The 21,348-nt window shown below is 53.9% G+C and overlaps 2 protein-coding genes across 2 annotated transcripts; one reads left to right on the top strand and one right to left on the bottom strand.

Annotated features, from left to right (window-relative positions):
* Positions 1–288: 288 nt before the first annotated feature.
* Positions 289–1,242, bottom strand: LOC148590939 (olfactory receptor 14A16-like). The gene has a single exon (XM_088538291.1). It carries the CDS (start codon positions 1,240–1,242, stop codon positions 289–291), a length of 954 nt encoding a protein of 317 aa, XP_088394417.1.
* Positions 1,243–19,486: 18,244 nt separating this feature from the next.
* LOC148590938 (olfactory receptor 14A16-like) lies at positions 19,487–20,440 on the top strand. Its single transcript, XM_088538290.1, has one exon. The coding sequence runs from the start codon at positions 19,487–19,489 to the stop codon at positions 20,438–20,440; it is 954 nt and encodes a 317-aa protein (XP_088394416.1).
* Positions 20,441–21,348: the final 908 nt, after the last annotated feature.

Raw genomic sequence — 21,348 nt, 5'->3', positions numbered from 1 at the left:
AAGGAAGGAAGGAAGGAAGGAAGGAAGGAAGGAAGGAAGGAAGGAAGGAAGGAAGGAAGGAAGGAAGGAAGGAAGGAAGGAAGGAAGGAAGGAAGGAAGGAAGGAAGGAAGGAAGGAAGGAAGGAAGAGAGAGAGAAAGAGAGAAAGAAAGAAAGAGAGAAAGAAAGAGAGAAAGAAAGACAAAGAAAGAGAGGAAGAGAGAGAGAAAGAGGGAAGGAGAGAAAGCAAGCAAGCAAGCAAGCAAGACCCTTAATGCCAGTTACCCTGGGGATGAGTAGATATACATCGTCAGTCGTGCAGTAGATGCAGATGGTCTCGGCATTGTACCCACTGAACCAGTTTCCTCAGTGCAGCTTTGAGCTCCTTGTTCCTCAAGCTGTAGATGACGGGGTTCAGTGTAGGAGGCACCAGCAAGTACAAAACAGCCAGGACCAGATCCAGAGCTGGGCAGGAGATGGAGGGGGGCTTCCGGTAGGCAAAAAATGAAGTACTGGCAAACAGGAGGACCACAGCCAGGTGCGGGAGGCACATGGAAAAGGCTTTGTGACGGCCCAGCACAGAGGGGATCCTCAGCACAGCTCTGAAGATCTGCACATAGGACACCATGATGAAAATGAAACACCCAAAGGCTAAACAAAGACTAACCAAAATAGCTCCAACTTCCCTGAGGTAGGCATCTGAGCAGGAGAGCTTGAGGATCTGGGGGATCTCGCAAAAAAACTGCTCCACCTCATTACCTTGGCAGAGGGGAATGGAAAATGTGTTCCCAGTGTGCAGGAGAGCATAGAGAAGGCCACTGGTCCAGGCAGCTGCTGCCATTTTGACACAAACTCTGCTGCCCAGCAGGGTCCCATAGTGCAGGGGTCTGCAGATGGCAATGTAGCGGTCATAGGCCATGACTGTGAGGAGACGATACTCTGCTGAGATAAAGAAGAAAAAGAAAAAGATCTGCGTAGCACAACCCAAGTAGGAAATGTCCCTGCTGTCCCAGAGGGAATTGGCCATGGATTTGGGGACGGTGGTAGAAATGGATCCAAGGTCGAGGAGGGAGAGGTTGAGAAGAAAGAAGTACATCGGGGTGTGGAGGCGGTGGTCACAGGCTACAGCTGTGATGATGAGGCCGTTGGCCAGGAGGGCAGCCAGGTAGATGGCCAGGAAGAGCGAGAAGTGCAAGAGCTGCAGCTCCCGCCTGTCTGAGAACAGCAGGAGGAGGAACTCATTGAGGGAGCTGCTGTTGGACATCTATTCCATTGAGCTCAGGAAAACTGTGTAGGGAAAAAAGGCAATAATAGCTTAGAAGAATTTTCTCTGAAATAAACTTTCCATTTTTCACAGAAATGCTTCTGGACCGCATCCCAACCCTCAGGGATTTCTTCTTCTCACTGTCACCTTCAGTCAGCTCCTCAGTCTCTGCTCTACCTGAGTGTTCTGGGAGGAACCGGAGCCTGAGTTACTCTACGCCAATGTGTATAAAGGGCTGGTTCTTGATATCTGTTCTTTACGGAGTTGATGTCACAGGACATCCACCTTTAATATAAAGGGTCTTTTCATATTCCCACACACACTTCCAAGGAGTTTGGGGTGCAGCAGGGGGTTTTAGCATTTTGTTTTAAAATTACTTATTTTGGAAATTTTTAGATTCTGTCACCATATCTCGTCAGGTTCTTTGCATGTCTTTATTGATATGCAAATAAAGACAGATGTCTCTATTTCTGAAAATGTGAACATTAAGCAGACTGGAGAAGGAAATGGGCTCTCTGCTGCTTAGGGAACAGTGTAGAGTGCTGTTGAGTCCATCTGCTTTGTTCCTCCAAACAAACCTGGACTCTGTTGAGATCATAGAAGATGGGTTTCAAAGCACTCATTTAACTTTGCTCTCCCTCTTAGCTCAAGGTGGATACATGATGGAGAGAACAGGACACTGCTAATGACATGGCAAAGGCTCTGTGCACTGAATCCACTTATGGAGGGCAGCTCACAAACCCAGCAGGACAACAGAGACAGTCAGGTGTCCTGACAGCCACAGAGTCTCCTAAAGGGAGAGTCAACCCCTTTGCAGCCCCTCCAATGACGCTGCCCAGCACCCTGGGCACATTGCCCCTCTTCAGACACCTCCATGGCAGGACCTCAGGGTGAGTATCTGAATTTGTAGCTGAAGCCCCAGCTGACTGCCAGGACAAGAGCAGAAAGGAGAGGCAGGGAAACGAGGAGAAACACTGTGACTGCTGCCAAGGGAGGACAGAGAGACAGAGCAGCACCGTCCCCAGGTTGCACTTCCTAGACAGTGTGGACTTCCAGGACAGTGGTTCTCAGCCCCTGTGCCTTGCAATGGGAAATGGGCACATGGCAGGAGAGAGGCAGCTCTGCTGTTCAGGAAATCTGACTGCAGGGGAGGTCAGAAATTCCCTGGAGCCCTTGCCGTTGAGAGTGGAGTGAGACTAAGCACAATGAGAATGAGGAGAGCTGCAAAGGGGATATTGCTGCTGCCCACAGGTGAAAAGGCAGTTGAAGGAATATTGTGTGGTCCTCGTAGACCTATTGATCCCTCAGAGCAGCACTGCAGAGCTCTCCTTCAGGCATCTAAACCTAAAATGTCCCATTCATTTGCTGCCTTGTCAAAGATACAAAACAAAATCCTAGCCTCTGGATACTCCCTTCCCTTTCATAGAAGCTTCCCAAGAGTGTCCTCTTGAAAATCCCCTTCCAGATATGTGGTGTGGGTGAGGCTGAGCTGTGAGCATCCCTGACCCCACACAGCAGCCTCTCAGCAGGAGAATGAACCTGCCAAGAGGGGATCTCTCCACCCACCCAGAGCTTCTCCCTGCAGCGCCCTGGCAGGCTGAGTGCTGATCCTCACAGAATCACTGCACTGGGCACACAGCACCTTGGGGCGCATGGACACTGTCCTGAAGAACAGTGCTCTGAAGAACCAATGTGCCCACATTGCCTTCACTGTCTTGCACCAGCTCCAAAAGAAGCAGTCACGATGCCCTGACCTTGTGATGCTGGGACAGAGAATTACTGTTCTGAAGCATCTCCTCATATGCGAAATAGAAGCAGGGAGAACAGTCCTCAAAAAAAAAAAAAAAAAAGTCATCAGCTGGAGGGGTGCTGGAGACCCCTCCAGAAACCTCAGTAGCATTACCCTGCAGCCGGTGACTTACCATGTCACAGATTGCTCCCACCATGAGCTCTCCTCTGTCCTCCCACTCCACACTGCCTTTCACCTCTCTGTCCTCTCTTCTCCCCTGTCCGCAGCAGCAGGCAGTGCCCGCAGCCCTGCTGCTCTTGGCACAGGAGCTGCTCCTGCACACGGCTGTCTCTGGGAAGTGCTGCCAGGCTGCCATGAGCTGCGGCCCAGCTCAATTCATGAATTACTCTGTCCCTTGGGATTCCTCCCTCTGGATATGTTCCATCAAGTAGAGTAACCTGTTTTCCTTCTCTAAAGAGTACAGGGATACACATTCCAATGTTGCAGTTTATTTCATCAAATAATGATTATCTACCAAAGTTAGAAATGTCCCATGGGAAGTCCTGAGTCACATCTCTTAACTAGGCAGGACACCCAGACAGGGATAAGAAGGGAGCTTGTTGATACATGGTGCATATATGATTCAGATGACTTATTCAGATGGATTATTTGGGCTCCACATGTCTCTTCAGAAGCGCCAGGTTTGGAGAAGGATTCAGCTAACTCAGGAACTCCACAAATACATGGCAGATGGGATTCCCCCTTACCAGGCTAAGCATGCACATGGTCTGCTTGCAAGTTCCTGGCCTAAAGGTCCTAATGGAATCACTGGAGATAGAGCTTTAGTGGGAGGCCAGGTCAGGCATTTCCTTGTTCATCTCTAATGACCTGAGATGCCTTCTATCCTACTAGAGCAGCCCTCACAATAAAGCTGAGGGACAGGCATATCCCTACAGCTCAAAAAGCTGATATATTCCAGTGGAGACCGTTTATAGAATCACAGAATGGTTGAGGTTGGAAGGAGCTTTGCAGATGATCTAGTTCAAACCCCTTGATAAAGCAGTTTCACCTACAGCACATTGTACAGGATCCTGTCTAGGGAGGTCTGTAATATCTGCAGACAAGGTGACTTCACAACCTTTCTGGGCAACCCATGCCAGTGCTCTGTCACCTTCACAGTCATGATGCTTTTCCTCAAGTTTCCTCAGGCAGAACTTCCTGTGCTTCAATTTGTGTCTGTTGCCTCTTGTGCCATCACTAGTCACCACTGAAAAGAGTCTGGGCTATCCTCTTATGCTCTTGGCATCCTCCCTTCAGGTATTTGCACACCCTGATAAGATCCCCTCTCAGCCTTCTCTTCTCCAGGCTAAAACAGGCCCAGTTCTCTCACCTTCTCCTCACAGGAGAGATGCTCCAGCTCCCTGATCAACTTTGTAGACCTATGCTGGGCTCTCTCCAGTAGCTTCATGTCCCTCTTGTACTGCGGAGCCCAGCACAGGACTCAAGGGGTGGCCTCCCCAGGACTTAGTAGAGAGGCAGGATCATAGAATCATAGAATCATAGAATCATAGAATGCTTAGGGTTGGAAGGGACCTCTAGAGATCATCTAGTCCAACCCCCCTGCATACGCAGGGACACCTAGAGCACGTGGCACAGGACTGCATCCAAGAGGGTTTTGAAGATCTCCAGAGAAGGAGACTCTACAACCTCTCTGGGCAGCCTGTTCCAGTGCTCTGTCACCCTCACTGGTAAGAAATTTTTCCTTAAGTTCTTATGGAATTTTTGATGTTTCAGTTTCCGGCCATTTCCTCTAGTCCTATCAGTGGCCACCACTGAAAAGAGACCATCCCCGTCCTCTGCACTCCCTCCCTTGAGGTATTTATATACACTGATTAGATCCCCTCTCAGCTTTCTCTTCTCCAGGCTGAACAGGCCCAGCTCCCTCAGCCTCTCCTCATAGGGCAGATGTTCCAGGCCCCTGATCATCCTTGTAGCCCTGCGCTGGACTCTCTCCAGCAGCTCCACATCCCTCTTGTACTGTGGAGCCCAGAAGTGGACACAGTACTCCAGATGCGGCCTCACCAGGGCTGAGTAGAGGGGCAGGATCACCTCCCTCGACCTGCTAGAGATGCTCTTCTTAATGCAGCCCAGGATTCCATTGGCCTTCTTGGCCACGAGGGCGCACTGCTGCCTCATGGTCAACTTATCATCCACCATGACACCCAGGTCTTTCTCTGCAGAGCTGCTCTCCACAAGGTAGGTCCCCAGCCTGTACTGGTGTCTGGGGTTATTCCTCCCCAGGTGCAGGACCTTGCACTTGGCCTTGTTGAATTGCATGAGGTTTTTCACCGCCCAGTTGTCCAGTCTGTCCAGGTCCCTCTGGATGGCAGCACAGCCCTCTGGGGTATCGGCTACTCCTCCCAGTTTCATGTCATCAGCAAACTTGCTGAGGGAGCACTCTGTGCCTTCATCCAGGTCATTGATGAATAAATTGAACAGGACTGGACCAAGGACTGACCCCTGTGGGACCCCACTAGCCACAGGCCTCCAACTAGACTCTGCACCGCTGATCACCACTCTCTGGGCCCTGCCATCCAGCCAGTTCCTAATCCACCTCACTGTCCACTCATCTATCCCACACTTCCGGAGCTTGCCCAGGAGGATGTTGTGAGGGACGGTGTCAAAAGCCTTGGTGAAGTCGAGATAGACGACATCCACCGCTCTCCCCTCGTCTATCCAGCCGGTCATTTCATCATAGAAGGCTATCAGGTTAGTCAGGCAAGATTTCCCCTTGGTGAATCCATGCTGACTACTCTTGAGCACCTTCTTGTCCTCCATGTGCCTGGAGACAACGGCCAGTATGAGCCGTTCCATCACTTTTCCGGGGACGGAGGTGAGGCTGACTGGTCTGTAGTTGCCTGGGTCCTCCTTCTTGCCTTTTTTGAAGACTGGCGATCCCCTGAAGATCCCCTCCCTTGACCTCCTGGCAACAGTCTTCCTATTGCATCCCAAGAGACCATTGGCTTTCTTGGTGGCAAGGGCACATTGCTGGCTCATAGCCAGGCTGTAGTCCACCTGGACCCCCAGGTCTTGCTCTCCAGAACTGCTTTGCACCCTTGTGATCTTCAGGGCATGTTCTGCCTAGCAGCAACCTTTGGCCTCAGGGGCTGCTTTGCCAGCAGTCTGCAGGTGGGTAGGCAGGCTTCAAGGGGGCTTGAGGGAGAGAAGGTGTCTTTCTCTGGTTGCAAAGGACATTTGGAGATCATCTAGTCAGATGTTGGTCAAGTCAATGTTTGTAAGCACCTGGGAGGCCAGCAGCAGGCACATGGCACTGCTCCTGCTTGGGAGGGGGGGTCACATTGTCTGTGCTCCTGACTGGACAGCACCAGGCATTAGCAGGTCCATCCATGTCTGTGAGGGTGACCGTGAGCTCTGCTCTTTTCTGAGTCCCGGGCAAGCCAGCAAGAGGCGCCTGGCTGGGCAGTTCCTTGCCGGGGAGGTCCCTGCTGGCAGGGCAGCTGCGAGGCCAGCGCTGGCCCATGGCTGGGGATGGGCTCTGAGGCCGCTCCTGTCCCAGCAGCAGCGCGGCCGGCAGCGGGGTCTGGTGCAGACACGTGGGGAGGTCCCTTGTGTGCGCGGAGCTGCCGGGGCAGCAGCAGGCGCTGCCTGTGAGGCCAGGGGTGTCTCAGCAGCGGGCAGGGACACGGAGGCCATTGCGGGGACGCTGCCGGGAGGCCCCTGCTCTCTGCAGGGCTGGCTCTGTGCTGACGCGTGGGCGTCAGCTGGTGACGTCACTGCTGCCGCAGCCCCTGATAGGCCAGGCCGCGCAGCTGGTTGTGACGTCAGCAGCCCCTTCCTGGCCGGGGCGGCTCTGCCGAGGAACCTGGTGTCCCTGCAGCCCGCGGCGGCAGCAGCCCACGCTGGGCTGTGCGCGAGCGAGGTCCCCCTGCCCGAGGAGCTGCTGGGCCAGCAGGAGGCTCACGGCGGGTGCTGGCGCTGAGGTCGCTGCTGCCAGAGCAGTGAGGGGCCAGCAGCAGCGGCGGGGACGAGAGGGTTTGCTGAGGGTGCCCCGTGGAGGGGCTGACACCTGCGGAGCTCTGCAGCCCTGGAGAAAGGCAGCTCCTTAACCAAGAGGAGGGAGATGGAGCACTTAGCACCATGAATTTGTGCTGCTGTGAGCATGATCTTCTCTAGTGAACGTGGACAAGGAGCAGAGACTTGCGGCCAGCTACCATTGGACCAGGGAGCCCAGCAAGACCTTTTAGGCTGCTAAATGAACAAGTGCCTGAGCGAGCAGGGTGTAACGAGAACAGCACCATTAATAATCTGTGATTGCAAGGCTCTTTTTCTGTTGTAATTCCCCTTCCTGTCCAACAGGAGGGATCTTGTGAGATTTTCCTACAGGGTCTGAACTGGGTCTCTCTCCTTCATGGGTCCATCTGCTTTTATGGTCTAGGTAGGACTGAAAGACATTAGAGGTCTGTGACTTTCTATCCAAGCATGTTCTCCTCGGAGAACAGGTACAAATGCTTTAGCAGGAGACAGAAGGAATGTCCCTCCAACAAAAGGGAGCTTGGAGCCTGCTGCCTGCTGGACACTGAGGTTCAGGCCTGAAGCTTCCTCAGCTCTTGCCAGGATCTGCATCCAGATATCCCAAGCGGCCTGTGCAATACATACAGATATGTATCTTGGAGTACGTGGAGTAGAAGAGGTAATCTCTCAGGTGGAACTGAGAAGAACTGGTGTGGGATGCGGTCGTGGAGTCCTGGACAGCTGGTGCCATTGCAGGTGCCCTCGTCCTCTCTGCTCAGCCTCCCTCTGCAGCTCTGATGGGCTCTGGTCTCCCGAGGTTTCTGTGAGAGCTGCCAGGCCCAGGCACCTCCCTCAGAGACCCCGAGGACTCTCCAAGTGCTAATTTTAATTCCAGTATTTTCCTGTCAGCTGTTACAAGACTGAGAGTATGAAAAAATGGTTTGGAAAGTGTATATAGGTAGCTAAAAAGAGCTCTGCATGTTCTTGGCTAGAAGTGGAGCTTGGAGACCTCCCTCAAGTGCCGAGGGAGAAAGGGAGAGAAGTTGGAAATTCGAGGTTTTGAAACTGGGCTTGTCTGCTCTTAGGAAGGGTTGGGTTCCTTTTAGGGGAACTTTTTTAGGATGATTGTCCTGCAGTTCAGAGAGATGTGGGAACATGACACTGGAATCAAGGCTGACAGGCAGACGAGCTGTCCTCACTCTGCACAAGGTGACTATGAATCCATTCTTCTCAAGATTTCCAGTAGAAATGCTGAAAAATTCTGCCTCTGAGGAACACTCCCTGGGTGGTGTTTCACCTAATCTGCTGCTCTTGCAAGAGCCCTGGGGTCATTCTGAGAACCAGTCAAGAGCACAGATGCGTGCCAGCAGTATCAGTGACAGGGAGCCCTGTTCGCTGGGTCTGCTACCCACCCCAACCACCAAGACCAGTGTGGAGTTAGGAGTCACCCCATGGCCTTATGGCCCCACAGACCCACTTGTCTCCCTGGAGATTTTCTGACACCAACTAACACGGGGAGAAAAAGCTACCAAATGGGTTTATTTGAAGCAGGCGATGGCTGCGGGCGATGTTGGCGAGTATAGTCTCTCTGGGCACATGGGTGCTATAGGACACAACAGGGCAGCATCTCTGTAGCCCTCAGGACACAGCATCCGTCGCTCTGTCTCTCGGCTCTGCTCCAGCCCCCATCTCAGGGTCCCTGTCTGGAACATGAATCCGCTCGCTGCTCCTCTCGCTGTCCCGGGATGCAGCAGCAGCAGAACGCTCTGCGCAGAGCTCGAAGCGCCGTCCTGAGCCGTGAGCGCCATCGCCGGGGAGCTGCAACGTCCGGGAGGGCGGCGATGCCTGTGGTGGGAAGCAGAGCTGTGGGCAATGGGCTGCAGGGTGCAGGTCCGCACCTGCCTGTCCCTGCCACCAAGGGCTTCCCGAGGGGTTCTGTCCTCGGCACAGCAACTCCCGAGCGCTTCCTGCTGCCGGCCTCGGTGCCACCCCCTGTGCCAGGACAGGCCCACTGTCCCCAGCAGGGCTCTCCACGCGGGTACGTACCTGCCTCAACGTCGGGTGTGGGGCTGCAGGAGGAGGGCTTCTCCTCCTCCTCTTGGGGCTCCAAGGCCACCTGCATGGGCAGAGCAAGAACACGCACCCGTCAGCCATCAGCTGGCCCTGCTGAGGGTCCCAGTGCCCCAGGTTGCACAATGGCAAAGGGTTTGGATCAGAGGAGGCTGCCCATGGCTGCACGTCCCAAGGGAAGGGACCTGCGGCTGGCACAGCAATGGGACAAGGCTCTTTGTGGGGCCGTAGCAGCAGGGCTGGGCGGGGGGAAAGGAAGGCAGCCGGGGGCGTGCGTGGCACAAGGGGGCTGGTGCCCTGGTGTGGAGGGGGCTGCTGCTGGGGCTGCCTCTTCCCTCCTCGCTCAGCATCCAGACCCCAGGGCTGAATGTGACGTGGGCTGGAGCAGACTTCATCCCTGTGTCTTTGGCACTTGGAAACGGAGAGGAGCCAGCATCTCCCCATGGAGACATGGCAGAGGATAAATGCCTGGGGGTGACAGTGGGATGCCATGGGCAGGGGGGCTCCAAGGAAATGGGGTAGCTCTGGGCACCCCCCACACAGCTCCCACGGCAGCTCCCGGGGATGGTGAGGACAGGGGAGATGCTGCTTGCTCACCTGGGCAGCAGGGCCTGCAGCTGGGGGAGAAGCTGCTGCTGTTGTTTCCTGCAGCAGGGTTTCCTTGGGAGACGGGCTGCTGCTCATCTCATCGCAAGGGTTTTCAGCCGAAGGAGAGGCCTCTGGTGCAGGTTCTGGAGGAAGTGATGGAGACGGAGGAGCATTTTCCCCTGCATGCTGGATGAAGTTGCTGGATGCCGGGGAGGCCTCTGGTTCTGCTCCTGCACTTGCTGCTGGTGGGACAGGCACGCTGTCCTCTGCGTGCAGAAAGCTGTTGGCCAAAGGAGGTGCTCCTGGCTCACCGCCCCTGGGCATTGCTGGCTCAAGGCTCTCCACGTGGTCAGGTGCCTCGCTCACAGTCTCTGTGGTGCTGACATGGGGCGAGCAGGGCACCTTCTCGTGCTCCGTCTCCTGGTCCACAGCCGGGCTGCAGAGGCTGGCTCTGACCCAGGTCAAAGAGTTAATTTCCTCCACCTCCTCTTCCCCATCCTCCTCCTCCTCATCAGTGTCCTCTACTCTCTCCTCCTGCAGTGCTCCCAGGCCTCTCGGCGCCTCCCGGGTTGGGGCATGAGCATAGAGCCGCTCCAGCACCTCCCACTTGCAGCTTGCGCCTTTGAGGAGCTCCACTCGCGTGATCTCTGGTCTCCAGAGGTCATAGAAGGAGTTTCTGGCGAGGAGCTAGAAGGAGAGAGGGAGGTTTGTTAAGGGAGGAAAGGCCTCGTGGGGCTCCGCCAGTGCTTTGACAAGCCGGCTGTCCCGCACGGCGCGGCACAGCTGCTGGCCACAGCACTGGGAGGGCTCCCCCGTGGCCCAGCACTCCCTGGCACTCACCTCCTTGGGTTTGGCATTGAGTGATCCTGCCAGCGTCAGGGAGAAACGGTTGCCACGGCCCTCCTCCTGCTCGTCCTGCCTCTCTCTCAGGTTCTGCTCCCTCATTGGAAAAGCTCCTTCTCGGAGCTGGGCCAAGCTCTGTCCAGTGCGCTGCAGGCAGCTCCTCTCCAGCTCCTCCAGCGGCTCTGTTCTGAGCACAGCCAGGTAGCGTGCAGTGTTGTCTTCATGCACGTGCACTGGCCTTCCTTGGAGGTGGCACGTGATCTCCAAGGGCTGCTGCCGTGTCCGTGATGTCCGTACTCTCACTGGCCCACTTGGGCAGCTTAGTCCGCTAGGCCAGCTCGGCCAGCTAGGAATGCTGCACTGGAATTGTCCCCGATGACTGTAGGGATCAGGCCCTGTCTGAGGTGCAGAGGATGATGTGCTGGGGCACCACTCTATGCTCTGGAGCTGCCATGATCTTGCCTGGGCGTCTTGATGGATGATGCGTGCCAGTGCGTGTGGGGGCACAGGTACAGCGAGCTCCATCCGAGCACCGTCGGCACCAGGCTGTGCTGGCTCCCGTGGAGAGCGCGATGGCGTTTCCTGAGGCCTTCCAAGGCTGGTGGAGGGCTGCGGCTCTTGCACTGTGGAGGGGACATCGCTGACCTTCTCCTCCACAACCTGCAATGAAGGCCACCACAAAGGCAGTCCTTACTGCCGTCCTTGGTCCCTCCCTCCATCCTTCCCAACGGGAAACCTCCGGCAGCCTCTGACCCCCTTGATGATGGCTCTGCCATGCAGGTGGCTGCTGCCCTGCTCCCAAAGGCTGCTTGGGGAGAGGGCTCGTGCCTATGGGCAAGCCTTGGGCAAAGGCAGCTCCTCGGAGAGCCCGAGGCGGGTGCGTGCAGGCTGCCGTGCAGAGCAGCGCTCGGCCTGCCAGGCACAGAGACCTCCTGGTGTCTCCCAGCACGTCCCGCCTGCTTCCCGGCCCCATGGGGAGTCAGGTAGAGGCTCGGCCTCCACCGCCGCTCAGGTCTGTACCTGTGCGATGCCGTGTTCACAGGTGTGTGAGCTCTGAGGGCCGGGCAGCGGTGACAGCCGGTCCCTTTGGTGGGACGAAGCTGGGCTCCCGCTGCGCTGCACTGCTGCGAGCAGCTCCTGCTGGCCCACCTGTGGGGAGAAGGAGGCCCGTGATGGGGACACTTGTGTTGGTACGAGCAGCTCCTAAGCACAGGAAACCCCAGCCTCGTGTCGAAGGGAACCTCCTGGCTGAGCACAATGCGGCTGTGCGTGGCCTGGACCTATTTTCTGCCCTCAGCACAGAGCTCATGGGGTTCATGCGGGCCTTGGAGCGTCCAGGTCAAAGAATCATAGAATCACTATGTTGGGAAAGTTCTCCAAAACCATTCAGTCCGACTGTAAACCCCTCAACCCCATGTCTGCTAAACCATGGCTCTAAAGTGCCTTATCTGCACATTTCTTGAAGGCTGCCAGGGACAGCGATTCTACCACTTCCCTGGGCAGCCTCTTCCAATGCTTCACCACTCTTTCCACCTGGAAAGTTTTCCTAATATTTAACCTGAGCCTCTCCTGGTGCAACCTGAAGCCATTTCCTCTTGTCTTATTGATAGCTATTTCTGAGAATAGATCAACCCTGCCTCACTACAACCACCTCTCAGGTTGTTGTGCAGAGCAATAATGTCTCCCTTGAGGCTCCTCTTTTCCACACTAAATAACCCCAGCTCCCTCAGCCACTCCTCTTAGGGTCTGTGCTTCAAAGCCTTCACCAGCTTTGGTGCCCTTCTCTGGGCACACTCCAGTGCCTCCATGGCTTTTATTTTTACTTTTTCTAGTGATGGGCCCAGAATTGAACACAGTGTTTGAGGTGCAACATCACCAGCATCAAGTACAGGGGGAGAGTGCAGGTCAGGCTGCTTTTTCCGTGGCCAGGAATGCACGTCCCCTCGCTGGAGGAGCTCCTGCCCGGCTATCTTGACTCAGGGCTCCTTCCCCACCACCCCTGTGCTCTCCATGCGGGTCCTGTCCCTGCCTCCCAGCTCTCCCTCCAGCCCCACCACTCACCTCACTCGTGCACTCTTGCACACTGGAGATCCCTTCCATGGATGAGGTGCGGGCGTTTGCCTGCTGCTCCTTCTCCATCTCTAGGAACCTCTCTGAGGACCTTTCACACGGGCACCAAGGGGAGTTGCTCCCTGCTGGTTGCGCCGCAATCCTCAGAGTGAAGACCCCAGCAGGGACACGGTCACCTTGGGGACTGCCCCATCACAGTGGCCTGTGGGTGTGATGCCACCCCCATCACAAAGCCCTGGGAGTCACCATGGGGACACCAGGCACCTCCTCTCCCCCCTCCTGAGCAGGTCCCTGGGGTGCAGGACGAGTTGTCCTCTCCACAGCTCTGCGTTCCCCGGGCCTTGCAGAGGCTGCCCCTCGTCAGGCGCTCCATAGCAGACACCCACCACGAGGCCACCCCCGTCCTCGTCCCTGTGCTCTCGATTGCCTCTTGGTTCACCCCAAGGCAGAGCTCCCTGCATCCCGCTGCTCCCTCCCTGAGCTTCTCTTTCCCACATCACCCCGTGGCTATTCCTTGCCATCCCAGGCCATCACTTCCTCACTCTTTTTGGAGTCCTCCTCCTCCCCGAGTTGCTCCCACTTTGAGGCTCTCCTCACCAGCGTGGCCACCTGCTCGACCATCAGGTCAGCACATGGGAACAGCCGCGTTTTACACCCCATCAGCTTCATGTGACGCCAACCCCCAACCGGCCACCAGGAAAAGACAAAACACTTGGGACTCTTGTGCTTAGGTTCCTGACATGGACACCCCCGAAATTCCTGCCCTGTGGGTGCAGCATTGAGTGGTAAGAGTGGAGAAGGGAGTTGATACTGTTTGTTAATTGCAGTCAAAATGTAAAGAAATTGTTCTTTTCCCCATCTAGCTGCATGCCTAGCTAAGAGACATTAGCTATCATCTTAATATGTAAGAAATTGTTATAGGTTTTATTGAGATATACAGGGTTTTTCATGAGGTTGTACAAGTGGAAATAAGTGGCAAGGATACGGCAAGTGTAGGAGAACACTTAAAGGAAGGGGAAGAAGGGAAGGCATGGGAAAATTACTAGAAGCATAGGGAAAAGTGCAGCAAATGAGCGCAAGAGTTGGAAAATAATAAAGGCAAATATAAGCATTGGAAAAAGATTGAAATGGTGGGAAAAAGTGCAAAAGCATTGGAGAAGTGCCCAGATCTTGGAAAATAGGGAAAAACATGGGTAAGGAACGATAGTGTAGGAATATGGTCAAAAGTGCAGGAATGGTTACAAAAGTGGAAAAAGAGTGAAGTGATGGGAAAAAAAGGAAAGTGCAAAAAGAACACAGAGCTCGGTAATATTGAGAAAGCATGGGAATAGAAGGAGAGGTTGGGGAAAAGACAAAAGGGTAGGAAAATCTTCACAAGTGTGGGAAAACGGTCACAAACATGGGAGGGAATGTTTGTGAAAGAGAAGGAAAAAAAGTCAAATCATGGGAAAACTATCAAAGTAGAGGAAAATGTGGGAAAAATGTGGGAAGAAGTGGCAAAGTGTAAGAATACCAGTAAAAAATAATCTGGGGGGAAAACCTCCAAAGCAGGAGAAAAACAGACCGTGTGTGAAGCCTTGTGGAAGGGTCCAGGGTCCCCCACATCTCCAGCGTGCCCTTGCCCTCAGAAGGCGTCTGCCCCCAGGGAGGAGGGACGCTCCTGCCTTCTTGTCACCGCCAGGTGCCTGCAATGTGCCCCTGCTCTGCTGCCTGTTGCTGAGGGTCCCCAAGGCAGCCCCACTCTCTGCAGACCCCTCTCCTACCATGGAGCAGGCCTGCCTGCGCGGTGCCTGGAGACCCCAGCAAGGCTGCGCTTAGAGGTGAAGGTGTCACTGTCCTTGGTGAAAGTCTGATTGGGGCCAAGGGCAGGAAAGGACAAGAGACAACAAGGACAAGCAGCAGCAAAGGGAATTTCAAGAGAGTTTAAGGACAAACTAATAATAATATTTGTAGCTGAGCAGCACTGGGACAGGAGCCAGGAGATTTTCCTGTTGAAACCACTTACCAACCTGACACAAGAGTAAAGTTAGCCCTTCCCAGAGCAACCTGGTTGCCTCCCGCCTCAAGAGGAAAGCCTGTGTGCAAAAGGACAAAGCAGGGGATTCTGTAAACTCTCACTTTAGCAGGACATTGAAAAGGTTTATCATAGTCTCCTAGTCAATTTGGTGAACTGATCTGCAGAGGATCAGTGGGCCATAAGGGAGGTGGATGGAGCATCAGGCTCACTGAGAACAGTGATCAGAAGTACAGTGCTGCCAAGAGGCAGCTGGCTATTAGTGGCATCCCTCAGTGATCAGCATGTGGGACAAGACTGCTTCATCATAACATCATAACATCAAGTTAGTGAAGAAGCCCCTGTATCTGGTCAGCCTGTGATTTGGCAGCCTGAGGTCACCCTTAACCCATTTCCTCTTCATATCCTCTAGGGGTGTGAAGGGTTTCTGGGGAGGGAGTGATAGAAGGTGTTAAGGGTGCAGCGACTAGAGCAGAGACCTTGGGGTGATGTGCCTCTCCCATTTCTGAAGCATGCTTGACTGTACATAAGGAGGACTAGGCCTAAGGCAGTGGTGGCATCCAGTTATTTGGGCACTGTCAGGAAATCCGAGTCTTCCTAGGCTCTTGCCAGCAACCACTCCAAAGGGTCCTGGTTTTCCTATAGGTGCCCTGCTGTATCTGCTAGAGACATGGGGTTGTGCTGGACACCCCAGGCAGCCCACCTGTCCTTGCGGGCCTGTTTTGGTGTCACTGAGTCAAGTGCCTGCACTGATCGACATCAAGTGCTTGCAGTGTCTGCATGTGCCTCAGCTGCCTAGTTGAGGAGCTCTGGTGGCAGTGGGCATCCGGTGTCCTTTCAGGTCACCAACTCCCTACCTGGTCCCCAGTTCACACTCTTGATGGAAGTAGGTGCATGCCTTCAAGCACCTCGCTCGCTTTCAGTGTCACTATGTGCTTGTGTGTGAGCAACTGGCTTTCCTCCTCCATCCCCAGTGATATTAAAGGGAGCATAGAGCAGGATCTTGCTTGCACACAGCCTTGCTGTGCTCCCTTCTGCCTGCACAGGGGGAATCCCACCTCCTGGGTGCTTTTGTAGAGCACATGGGAAGGATCTGAATTCCCCTCCAGCCCAGGGACTCCTAGGCCAGCCTGAGAAGCCCAACCTGGCTCATCTGAGTCAATACCTGAACTCTGGGAAAATGAGCTCTCTTCTTGTCCCCATCTAGGTGTCCTGCTCAGCTAAGAGATGCCAATAGCCTCTTCCAGAGTGGGGTGTTTCCACCTCTTACAAATAACCATCCTCTGATGAGACCAGCTGCAATGCTGGCATCAATCTTCCTTCAGAGCTTAGACAGAGACCACTGTTGATTATTTCAGTCTATTCCAGTGAACATTCCCCAGCAGGAAGGAGCACGAGGGATGGAGAAATTCATGAGTTCAGCTGGGCCTCTGCTCCCGAGCAGGTGTGCCGGATGGGCTCGGGATTCGGCAATAAAAACACATCTGATGAGACAGACTTACTGACACTGATGCCTTTAATCAAAGCAAGATAGCTACAAGTACAAAGGAATACGAAACAGTTACTTACTGAATAATACTTGCCAGCAGAACTATGAGACCACACATTTCTCCAAGAGAGAGGAGTGGAGAGGCTGGCAGGTTCTCAGTTATAGTGGGCATCCCTGCAGGAGACAACGTTGACCTCGATGTTGGGAGTCTCCATCCCAATGGAGTCTGCCCTCATGTTTTATTCCTGGGGCATCCTGTCACGTAAGGCCAGTACATGCCAGGAGGCTGCCCAGGGGCGGGCAAATCTCCATCTTCCTGTCATAGAATCCTTCTAAGGATGATGCCTGACAAGATGCCAGCGAAAAGTCCCTTGGCCTGAGTTCACAGCCTAAGGTCATCATTGGCCCAAGTCCCGTTCATGCCATCTAGGGGTGTGAAGAGTTTAAAGAGAGGGAGAGCTAGAAGGTATGAAGGATGCGGAGACCTTGGTGTGATGTGCCTTTCTCATTGATGAAGTAAGCTTGGCTTAGACTGTTAGGACTTGGCTGAAGGACAGTGGTGGGATCCAGATGTGTGGGCACTGTTAAGAAACCTGAGTGCCCAAAACCACTTGAAAGGGACAATGCCTGAACAGAATGAGATGAATTGTTTCAATGTCGGCATCTGCTCGTGTCTCAGCTTCCTATTGAGTAGAGCTCTGGTAGCAGTGGGCATCTGATAACATTTTGGTGGACGAAAGCAATTCCCTAACCGGTCCCAATACATGCTCTAGAAGAAAGTAGGTATGGTGATCATAGCAATCAGACACTGGCACATGCCTTCAACCACCTCTCACCCTTCCAGTGTCACCAAGGGTTTGTGTGTGTGCAGCTGACACCCACCCTGAACGACCAGTGATTGGGAGCATAGAGCAAGACCTCCCATCCAGGCATCCCTGCTGTGCTCACTTCAGCTTGGGCAAGGGGAATCCCACCTGCTGTGTGTTTCTGTGGAGCTCACCACAGAATACCATGGCAGCCCAGGGTCTTCTAAACCAGCCTGACAATCCCAAACTGGGTGACATCAAGCAATACCTGAACACTGGGAAAGTGAGCTCTATTCTTGTATTCATTTATCTTGCCCAGCTAAGAGTTGGGAAGAGGGGCTTCCTGAGTGGGACATTTTCAGCTCTTCCAAGTAACAATACTCTGATCAAACAAACTACAGTGCTGACACCAGTCTTTCCTAGTGTTCAGAGAGGGACAATCAGGGATTATTTTAATTGACTGCAGTGCACATTTCCCAGGAGGAGGGAGCACGAGGGACAGAGAAATTGATGAGTTCAGCTGGGCCTCTGCTCCTGAGCGGAGCCAGGCTCCTGGGACGGAGGCAGCTCGTGGCAGCCTGGCAGCACTGCCCAGAGACAGCCGAGTGCAGGAGCAGCTCCTGTGCCAAGAGCAGCAGGGCTGCGGGCACTGCCTGCTGCTGCGGACAGCAGAGGAGAGAAGGCAGCGAGAGGGGAACAGCAGTGTGGAGCAGGAGCAGAGCTCATTGTGGGAACAACCTTCACAGCCCTTGAAACAGTGAGTCTCTGTCTGCAGGGCAATGCTGCTGAGGTTCCTGGAGGGGGTGTCTGCATCCCAACCAAACCATGGCTCATAGGATTTTTAATGGTCTCTCTCCTGGAGTAAGCAGGACATAGCAGGAGGAGGAGATGCTTCAGGGCAGGGATTCCCTGACACATGGTCAGAGGATCAGGGTATGCTTCTCTTGGCTATGCCACTTGAACACAGGGCTGTAGGGCTGTGAAGGCAGGGAGTGCACCAAGGTCTGCCTGGGGCTGTGATTCAGAGCAGTGTCCCTGTACCTCATGGTGCTGTTTGCCCAGGGCAGTGACTCTGCCATCTGTGAGGGTCAGCACACAGCCTCTCCAGGGAGATCCCTGTGGTGCTGTGGGGAGAAGCTTTGGGTGAGCAGAGATCCCTGGCATGGCAGGTTCTTTCTGCCTTTGAGAGGTGCTGCAGGGGTCAGGTTCTGCTCACAGCTCCAGCACATGTGCAGGACATGTCTGAGGGGTCCTTTCAAGAGGAAAATCAAGAGAAGAGCTGCTTGAAGGAGTAGGAGCTTTCCTTCAGGTCTCTGCACTTTCACTTTCCTCATTTTCACAGGGATAATGAAGGAACAAGTTTTCTGTTTTGGCAATGAGCTGGGAGTCGTAAACCTTCCCTCTGAGAAATTAATAGGTCTGTGAGAAATGTCAGTGAGCTGCTTCATCCCCACTTTAGCCTAAAGGCAGCATCAGCATCTTCTTTGCAGCATCCTAGGACTTTATGTGACCTGCTCCATTCCAACCTGCAACCACAGAGCTGGCCCTGGACATTGCCCAGAGGTTTCTGTAGGGCAGAACTGAGCACCCAGAGGGTGACATGGGATCTTTGAGCAGTGACAGGGACAAGACACTGGGACAGAGAAAGCGCTGCCAGCAGGGACAGCTCCAGGCAGCAGAGATGGGCAGGGAAGGAGAAGGAACTGCAGGGCATGGGGCTCGGGCTGAACTCTGCAGCCAGAGCTGTGGCAGAGGAGAGGGGCATCTCTTTGGTGCCTCCCCACCAAAGGGCTGAGAGGGGCAGTGCTGCAATGTCCCCCTCTGCAAGGTGCCATACCCTGCTGCTAAAGCGAAGGTTTTCCAGAATGCCTCTCTGTCCCTCTCCTTGCCTCCCTTGGCAACAGGGTCATGATGTTGCTCCTTAATCCTTCTCCTGTCCATGCTGCTCCTGTTCTTGCTCTCTGCTTCCTGTGGTTGGGAGTATCCAGCTGCAGTTCAGGCACCAAAGCTACAAGTAGTGGAAAAGAAGGATTTCCAAGGGAGTGAGGTCTCCACAGCCCCATTCTGTCCTGTGGATCTCCAGGAAATGCAATACAGGGAAATGAATTGACTGTCCCTTAAGGAAAGTCCATCTTAAATCCTCACAGTCATTTGGCTGTTACCCTGTGGTGTCCTGCAGGCTGCCACCTGCCCTCCAGAAAGGCTCTGTTGTCTCATGGCATATCTGTGGTATCCCAGCGACCCATGGGGAACCTATGGAAATCCTGGAAGTGATGGTGGGAGGCTGTAAATGGGCAGCAGAAAAGGGTCTTGTGCGTTTTTTGCTACAAGGGGAGTGTGGAGACCTCCCTCAGGTGCATGTAGAAAGGGAGAGAAGGTCCGAGATGGGCCCTCTGAAACCAGACTCTCCTTTCAGCAGGGGCTGCTCTCTTTTTAGAGTAACATTTTCTTGTTAGAAAAGGCGTGAGCCTCAGAGATCTGGGAATGAGACAAATAGATAAGAAAACTTCATTATTTTTCTTTATTTTCCTTTTAAGAGTGTCTCCTAACTTGTCTCTGTCTGTTTTTTTCCTTGGTGAAATCCCCATATGTATGGGGAGGAAATGTCCAACAGCAGCTCCCTCAACGAGTTCCTCCTCCTGCCATTCTCAGACACACGGGAGCTGCAGCTCTTGCACTTCTCGCTCTTCCTGGCCATCTACCTGGCTGCCCTCCTGGCCAACGGCCTCATCATCACAGCCGTAGCCTGCGACCACCGCCTCCACACCCCCATGTACTTCTTCCTCCTCAACCTCTCCCTCCTTGACCTTGGCTGCATCTCCAACACTGTCCCCAAATCCATGCACAATTCCCTCTGGGACAGCAGGGACATTTCCTACTTGGGTTGTGCTACCCAGGTCTTTTTCTTTGTCTTCTTTATCTCAGCAGAGTATTGTCTCCTCACTGTGATGGCCTACGACCGCTACGTTGCCATTTGCAAACCCTTGCACTATGGGATCCTCCTGGGCAGCAGAGCTTGTGTCAAAATGGCAGCAGCTGCCTGGGCCAGTGTTTTTCTCTATGCTCTCCTGCACACTGGGAACACATTTTCCATTCCCCTCTGCCAAGGCAATGAGGTGGAGCAGTTCTTTTGTGAGATCCCCCAGATCCTCAAGCTCTCCTGCTCAGATGCCTACCTCAGGGAAGGTGGAGTTAGTGTGGTTAGTCTTTGTTTAGCCTTTGGGTGTTTCATTTTCATTGTGGTGTCCTATGTGCAGATCTTCAGAGCTGTGCTGAGGATCCCCTCTGAGCAGGGTCGGCACAAAGCCTTTTCCATGTGCCTCCCACACCTGGCTGTGGTCCTCCTGTTTGCCAGTACTTCATTTTTTGCCTACCTGAAGCCCCCCTCCATCTCCTCCCCAGCTCTGGATCTGGTCCTGGCTGTTTTGTACTCACTGGTGCCTCCTACACTGAACCCCCTCATCTACAGCTTGAGGAACAAGGAGCTCAAAGCTGCACTGAGGAAACTGGTTCAGGGGATACAATGCCAAGACCATCTGCATCTACTGCATGACTGACAATGTGTATCTACTCATCCTCAGGGTAACTGGCAGTAAGGGTCTTCCTTCCTTCCTTCCTTCCTTCCTTCCTTCCTTCCTTCCTTCCTTCCTTCCTTCCTTCCTTCCTTCCTTCCTTCCTTCCTTCCTTCCTTCCTTCCTTCCTTCCTTCCTTCCTTCCTTCCTTCCTTCCTTCCTTCCTTCCTTCCTTCCTTCCTTCCTTCCTTCCTTCTTTCCTTCCTTCCTTCCTTCCTTCCTTCCTTCCTTCCTTCCTTCCTTCCTTCCTTCCTTCCTTCCTTCCTTCCTTCCTTCCTTCCTTCCTTCCTTCCTTCCTTCCTTCCTTCCTTCCTTCCTTCCTCCTCCCTTCCTCCCTTCCTCCCTTCCTCCCTTCCTCCCTTCCTTCCTTCCTTCCTTCCTTCCTTCCTTCCTTCCTTCCTTCCTTCCTTCCTTCCTTCCTTCCTTCCTTCCTTCCTTCCTTCCTTCCTTCCTTCCTTCCTTCCTTCCTTCCTTCCTTCCTTCCTTCCTTCCTTCCTTCCTTCCTCCTCCCTTCCTCCCTTCCTTCCTTCCTTCCTTCCTTCCTTCCTTCCTTCCTTCCTTCCTTCTTCCTTCCTTCCTTCCTTCCTTCCTTCCTTCCTTCCTTCCTTCCTTCCTTCCTTCCTTCTCCCTTCCTCCCTTCCTTCCTTCCTTTCTTCCTTCCTTCCTTCCTTCCTTCCTTCCTTCCTTCCTTCCTTCCTTCCTTCCTTCCTTCCTTCCTTCCTTCCTTCCTTCCTTCCTTCCTTCCTTCCTTCCTTCCTTCCTTCCTTCCTTCCTTCCTTCCCCCTTCCTTCCTTCCTTCCTTCCTTCCTTCCTTCCTTCCTTCCTTCCTTCCTTCCTTCCTTCCTTCCTTCCTTCCTTCCTTCCTTCCTTCCTTCCTTCCTTCCTTCCTTCCT

The sequence above is a fragment of the Tinamus guttatus genome, unplaced genomic scaffold (genome assembly GCF_059628265.1).
Source record: "Tinamus guttatus ecotype Peru unplaced genomic scaffold, ASM5962826v1 Tinamus_guttatus_pri_ptg000989l, whole genome shotgun sequence".
NCBI lineage: Eukaryota > Metazoa > Chordata > Aves > Tinamiformes > Tinamidae > Tinamus > Tinamus guttatus.
This window is presented reverse-complemented; position numbering and strand designations above follow the sequence as displayed.

What these genes read in the sequence shown, in the direction of transcription:
- LOC148590938 (XM_088538290.1), top strand. Translation starts at nt 19,487, where the DNA reads ATGTCCAACAGCAGCTCCCTCAACGAGTTCCTCCTCCTGCCATTCTCA.
- LOC148590939 (XM_088538291.1), bottom strand. Translation starts at nt 1,242, where the DNA reads ATGTCCAACAGCAGCTCCCTCAATGAGTTCCTCCTCCTGCTGTTCTCA.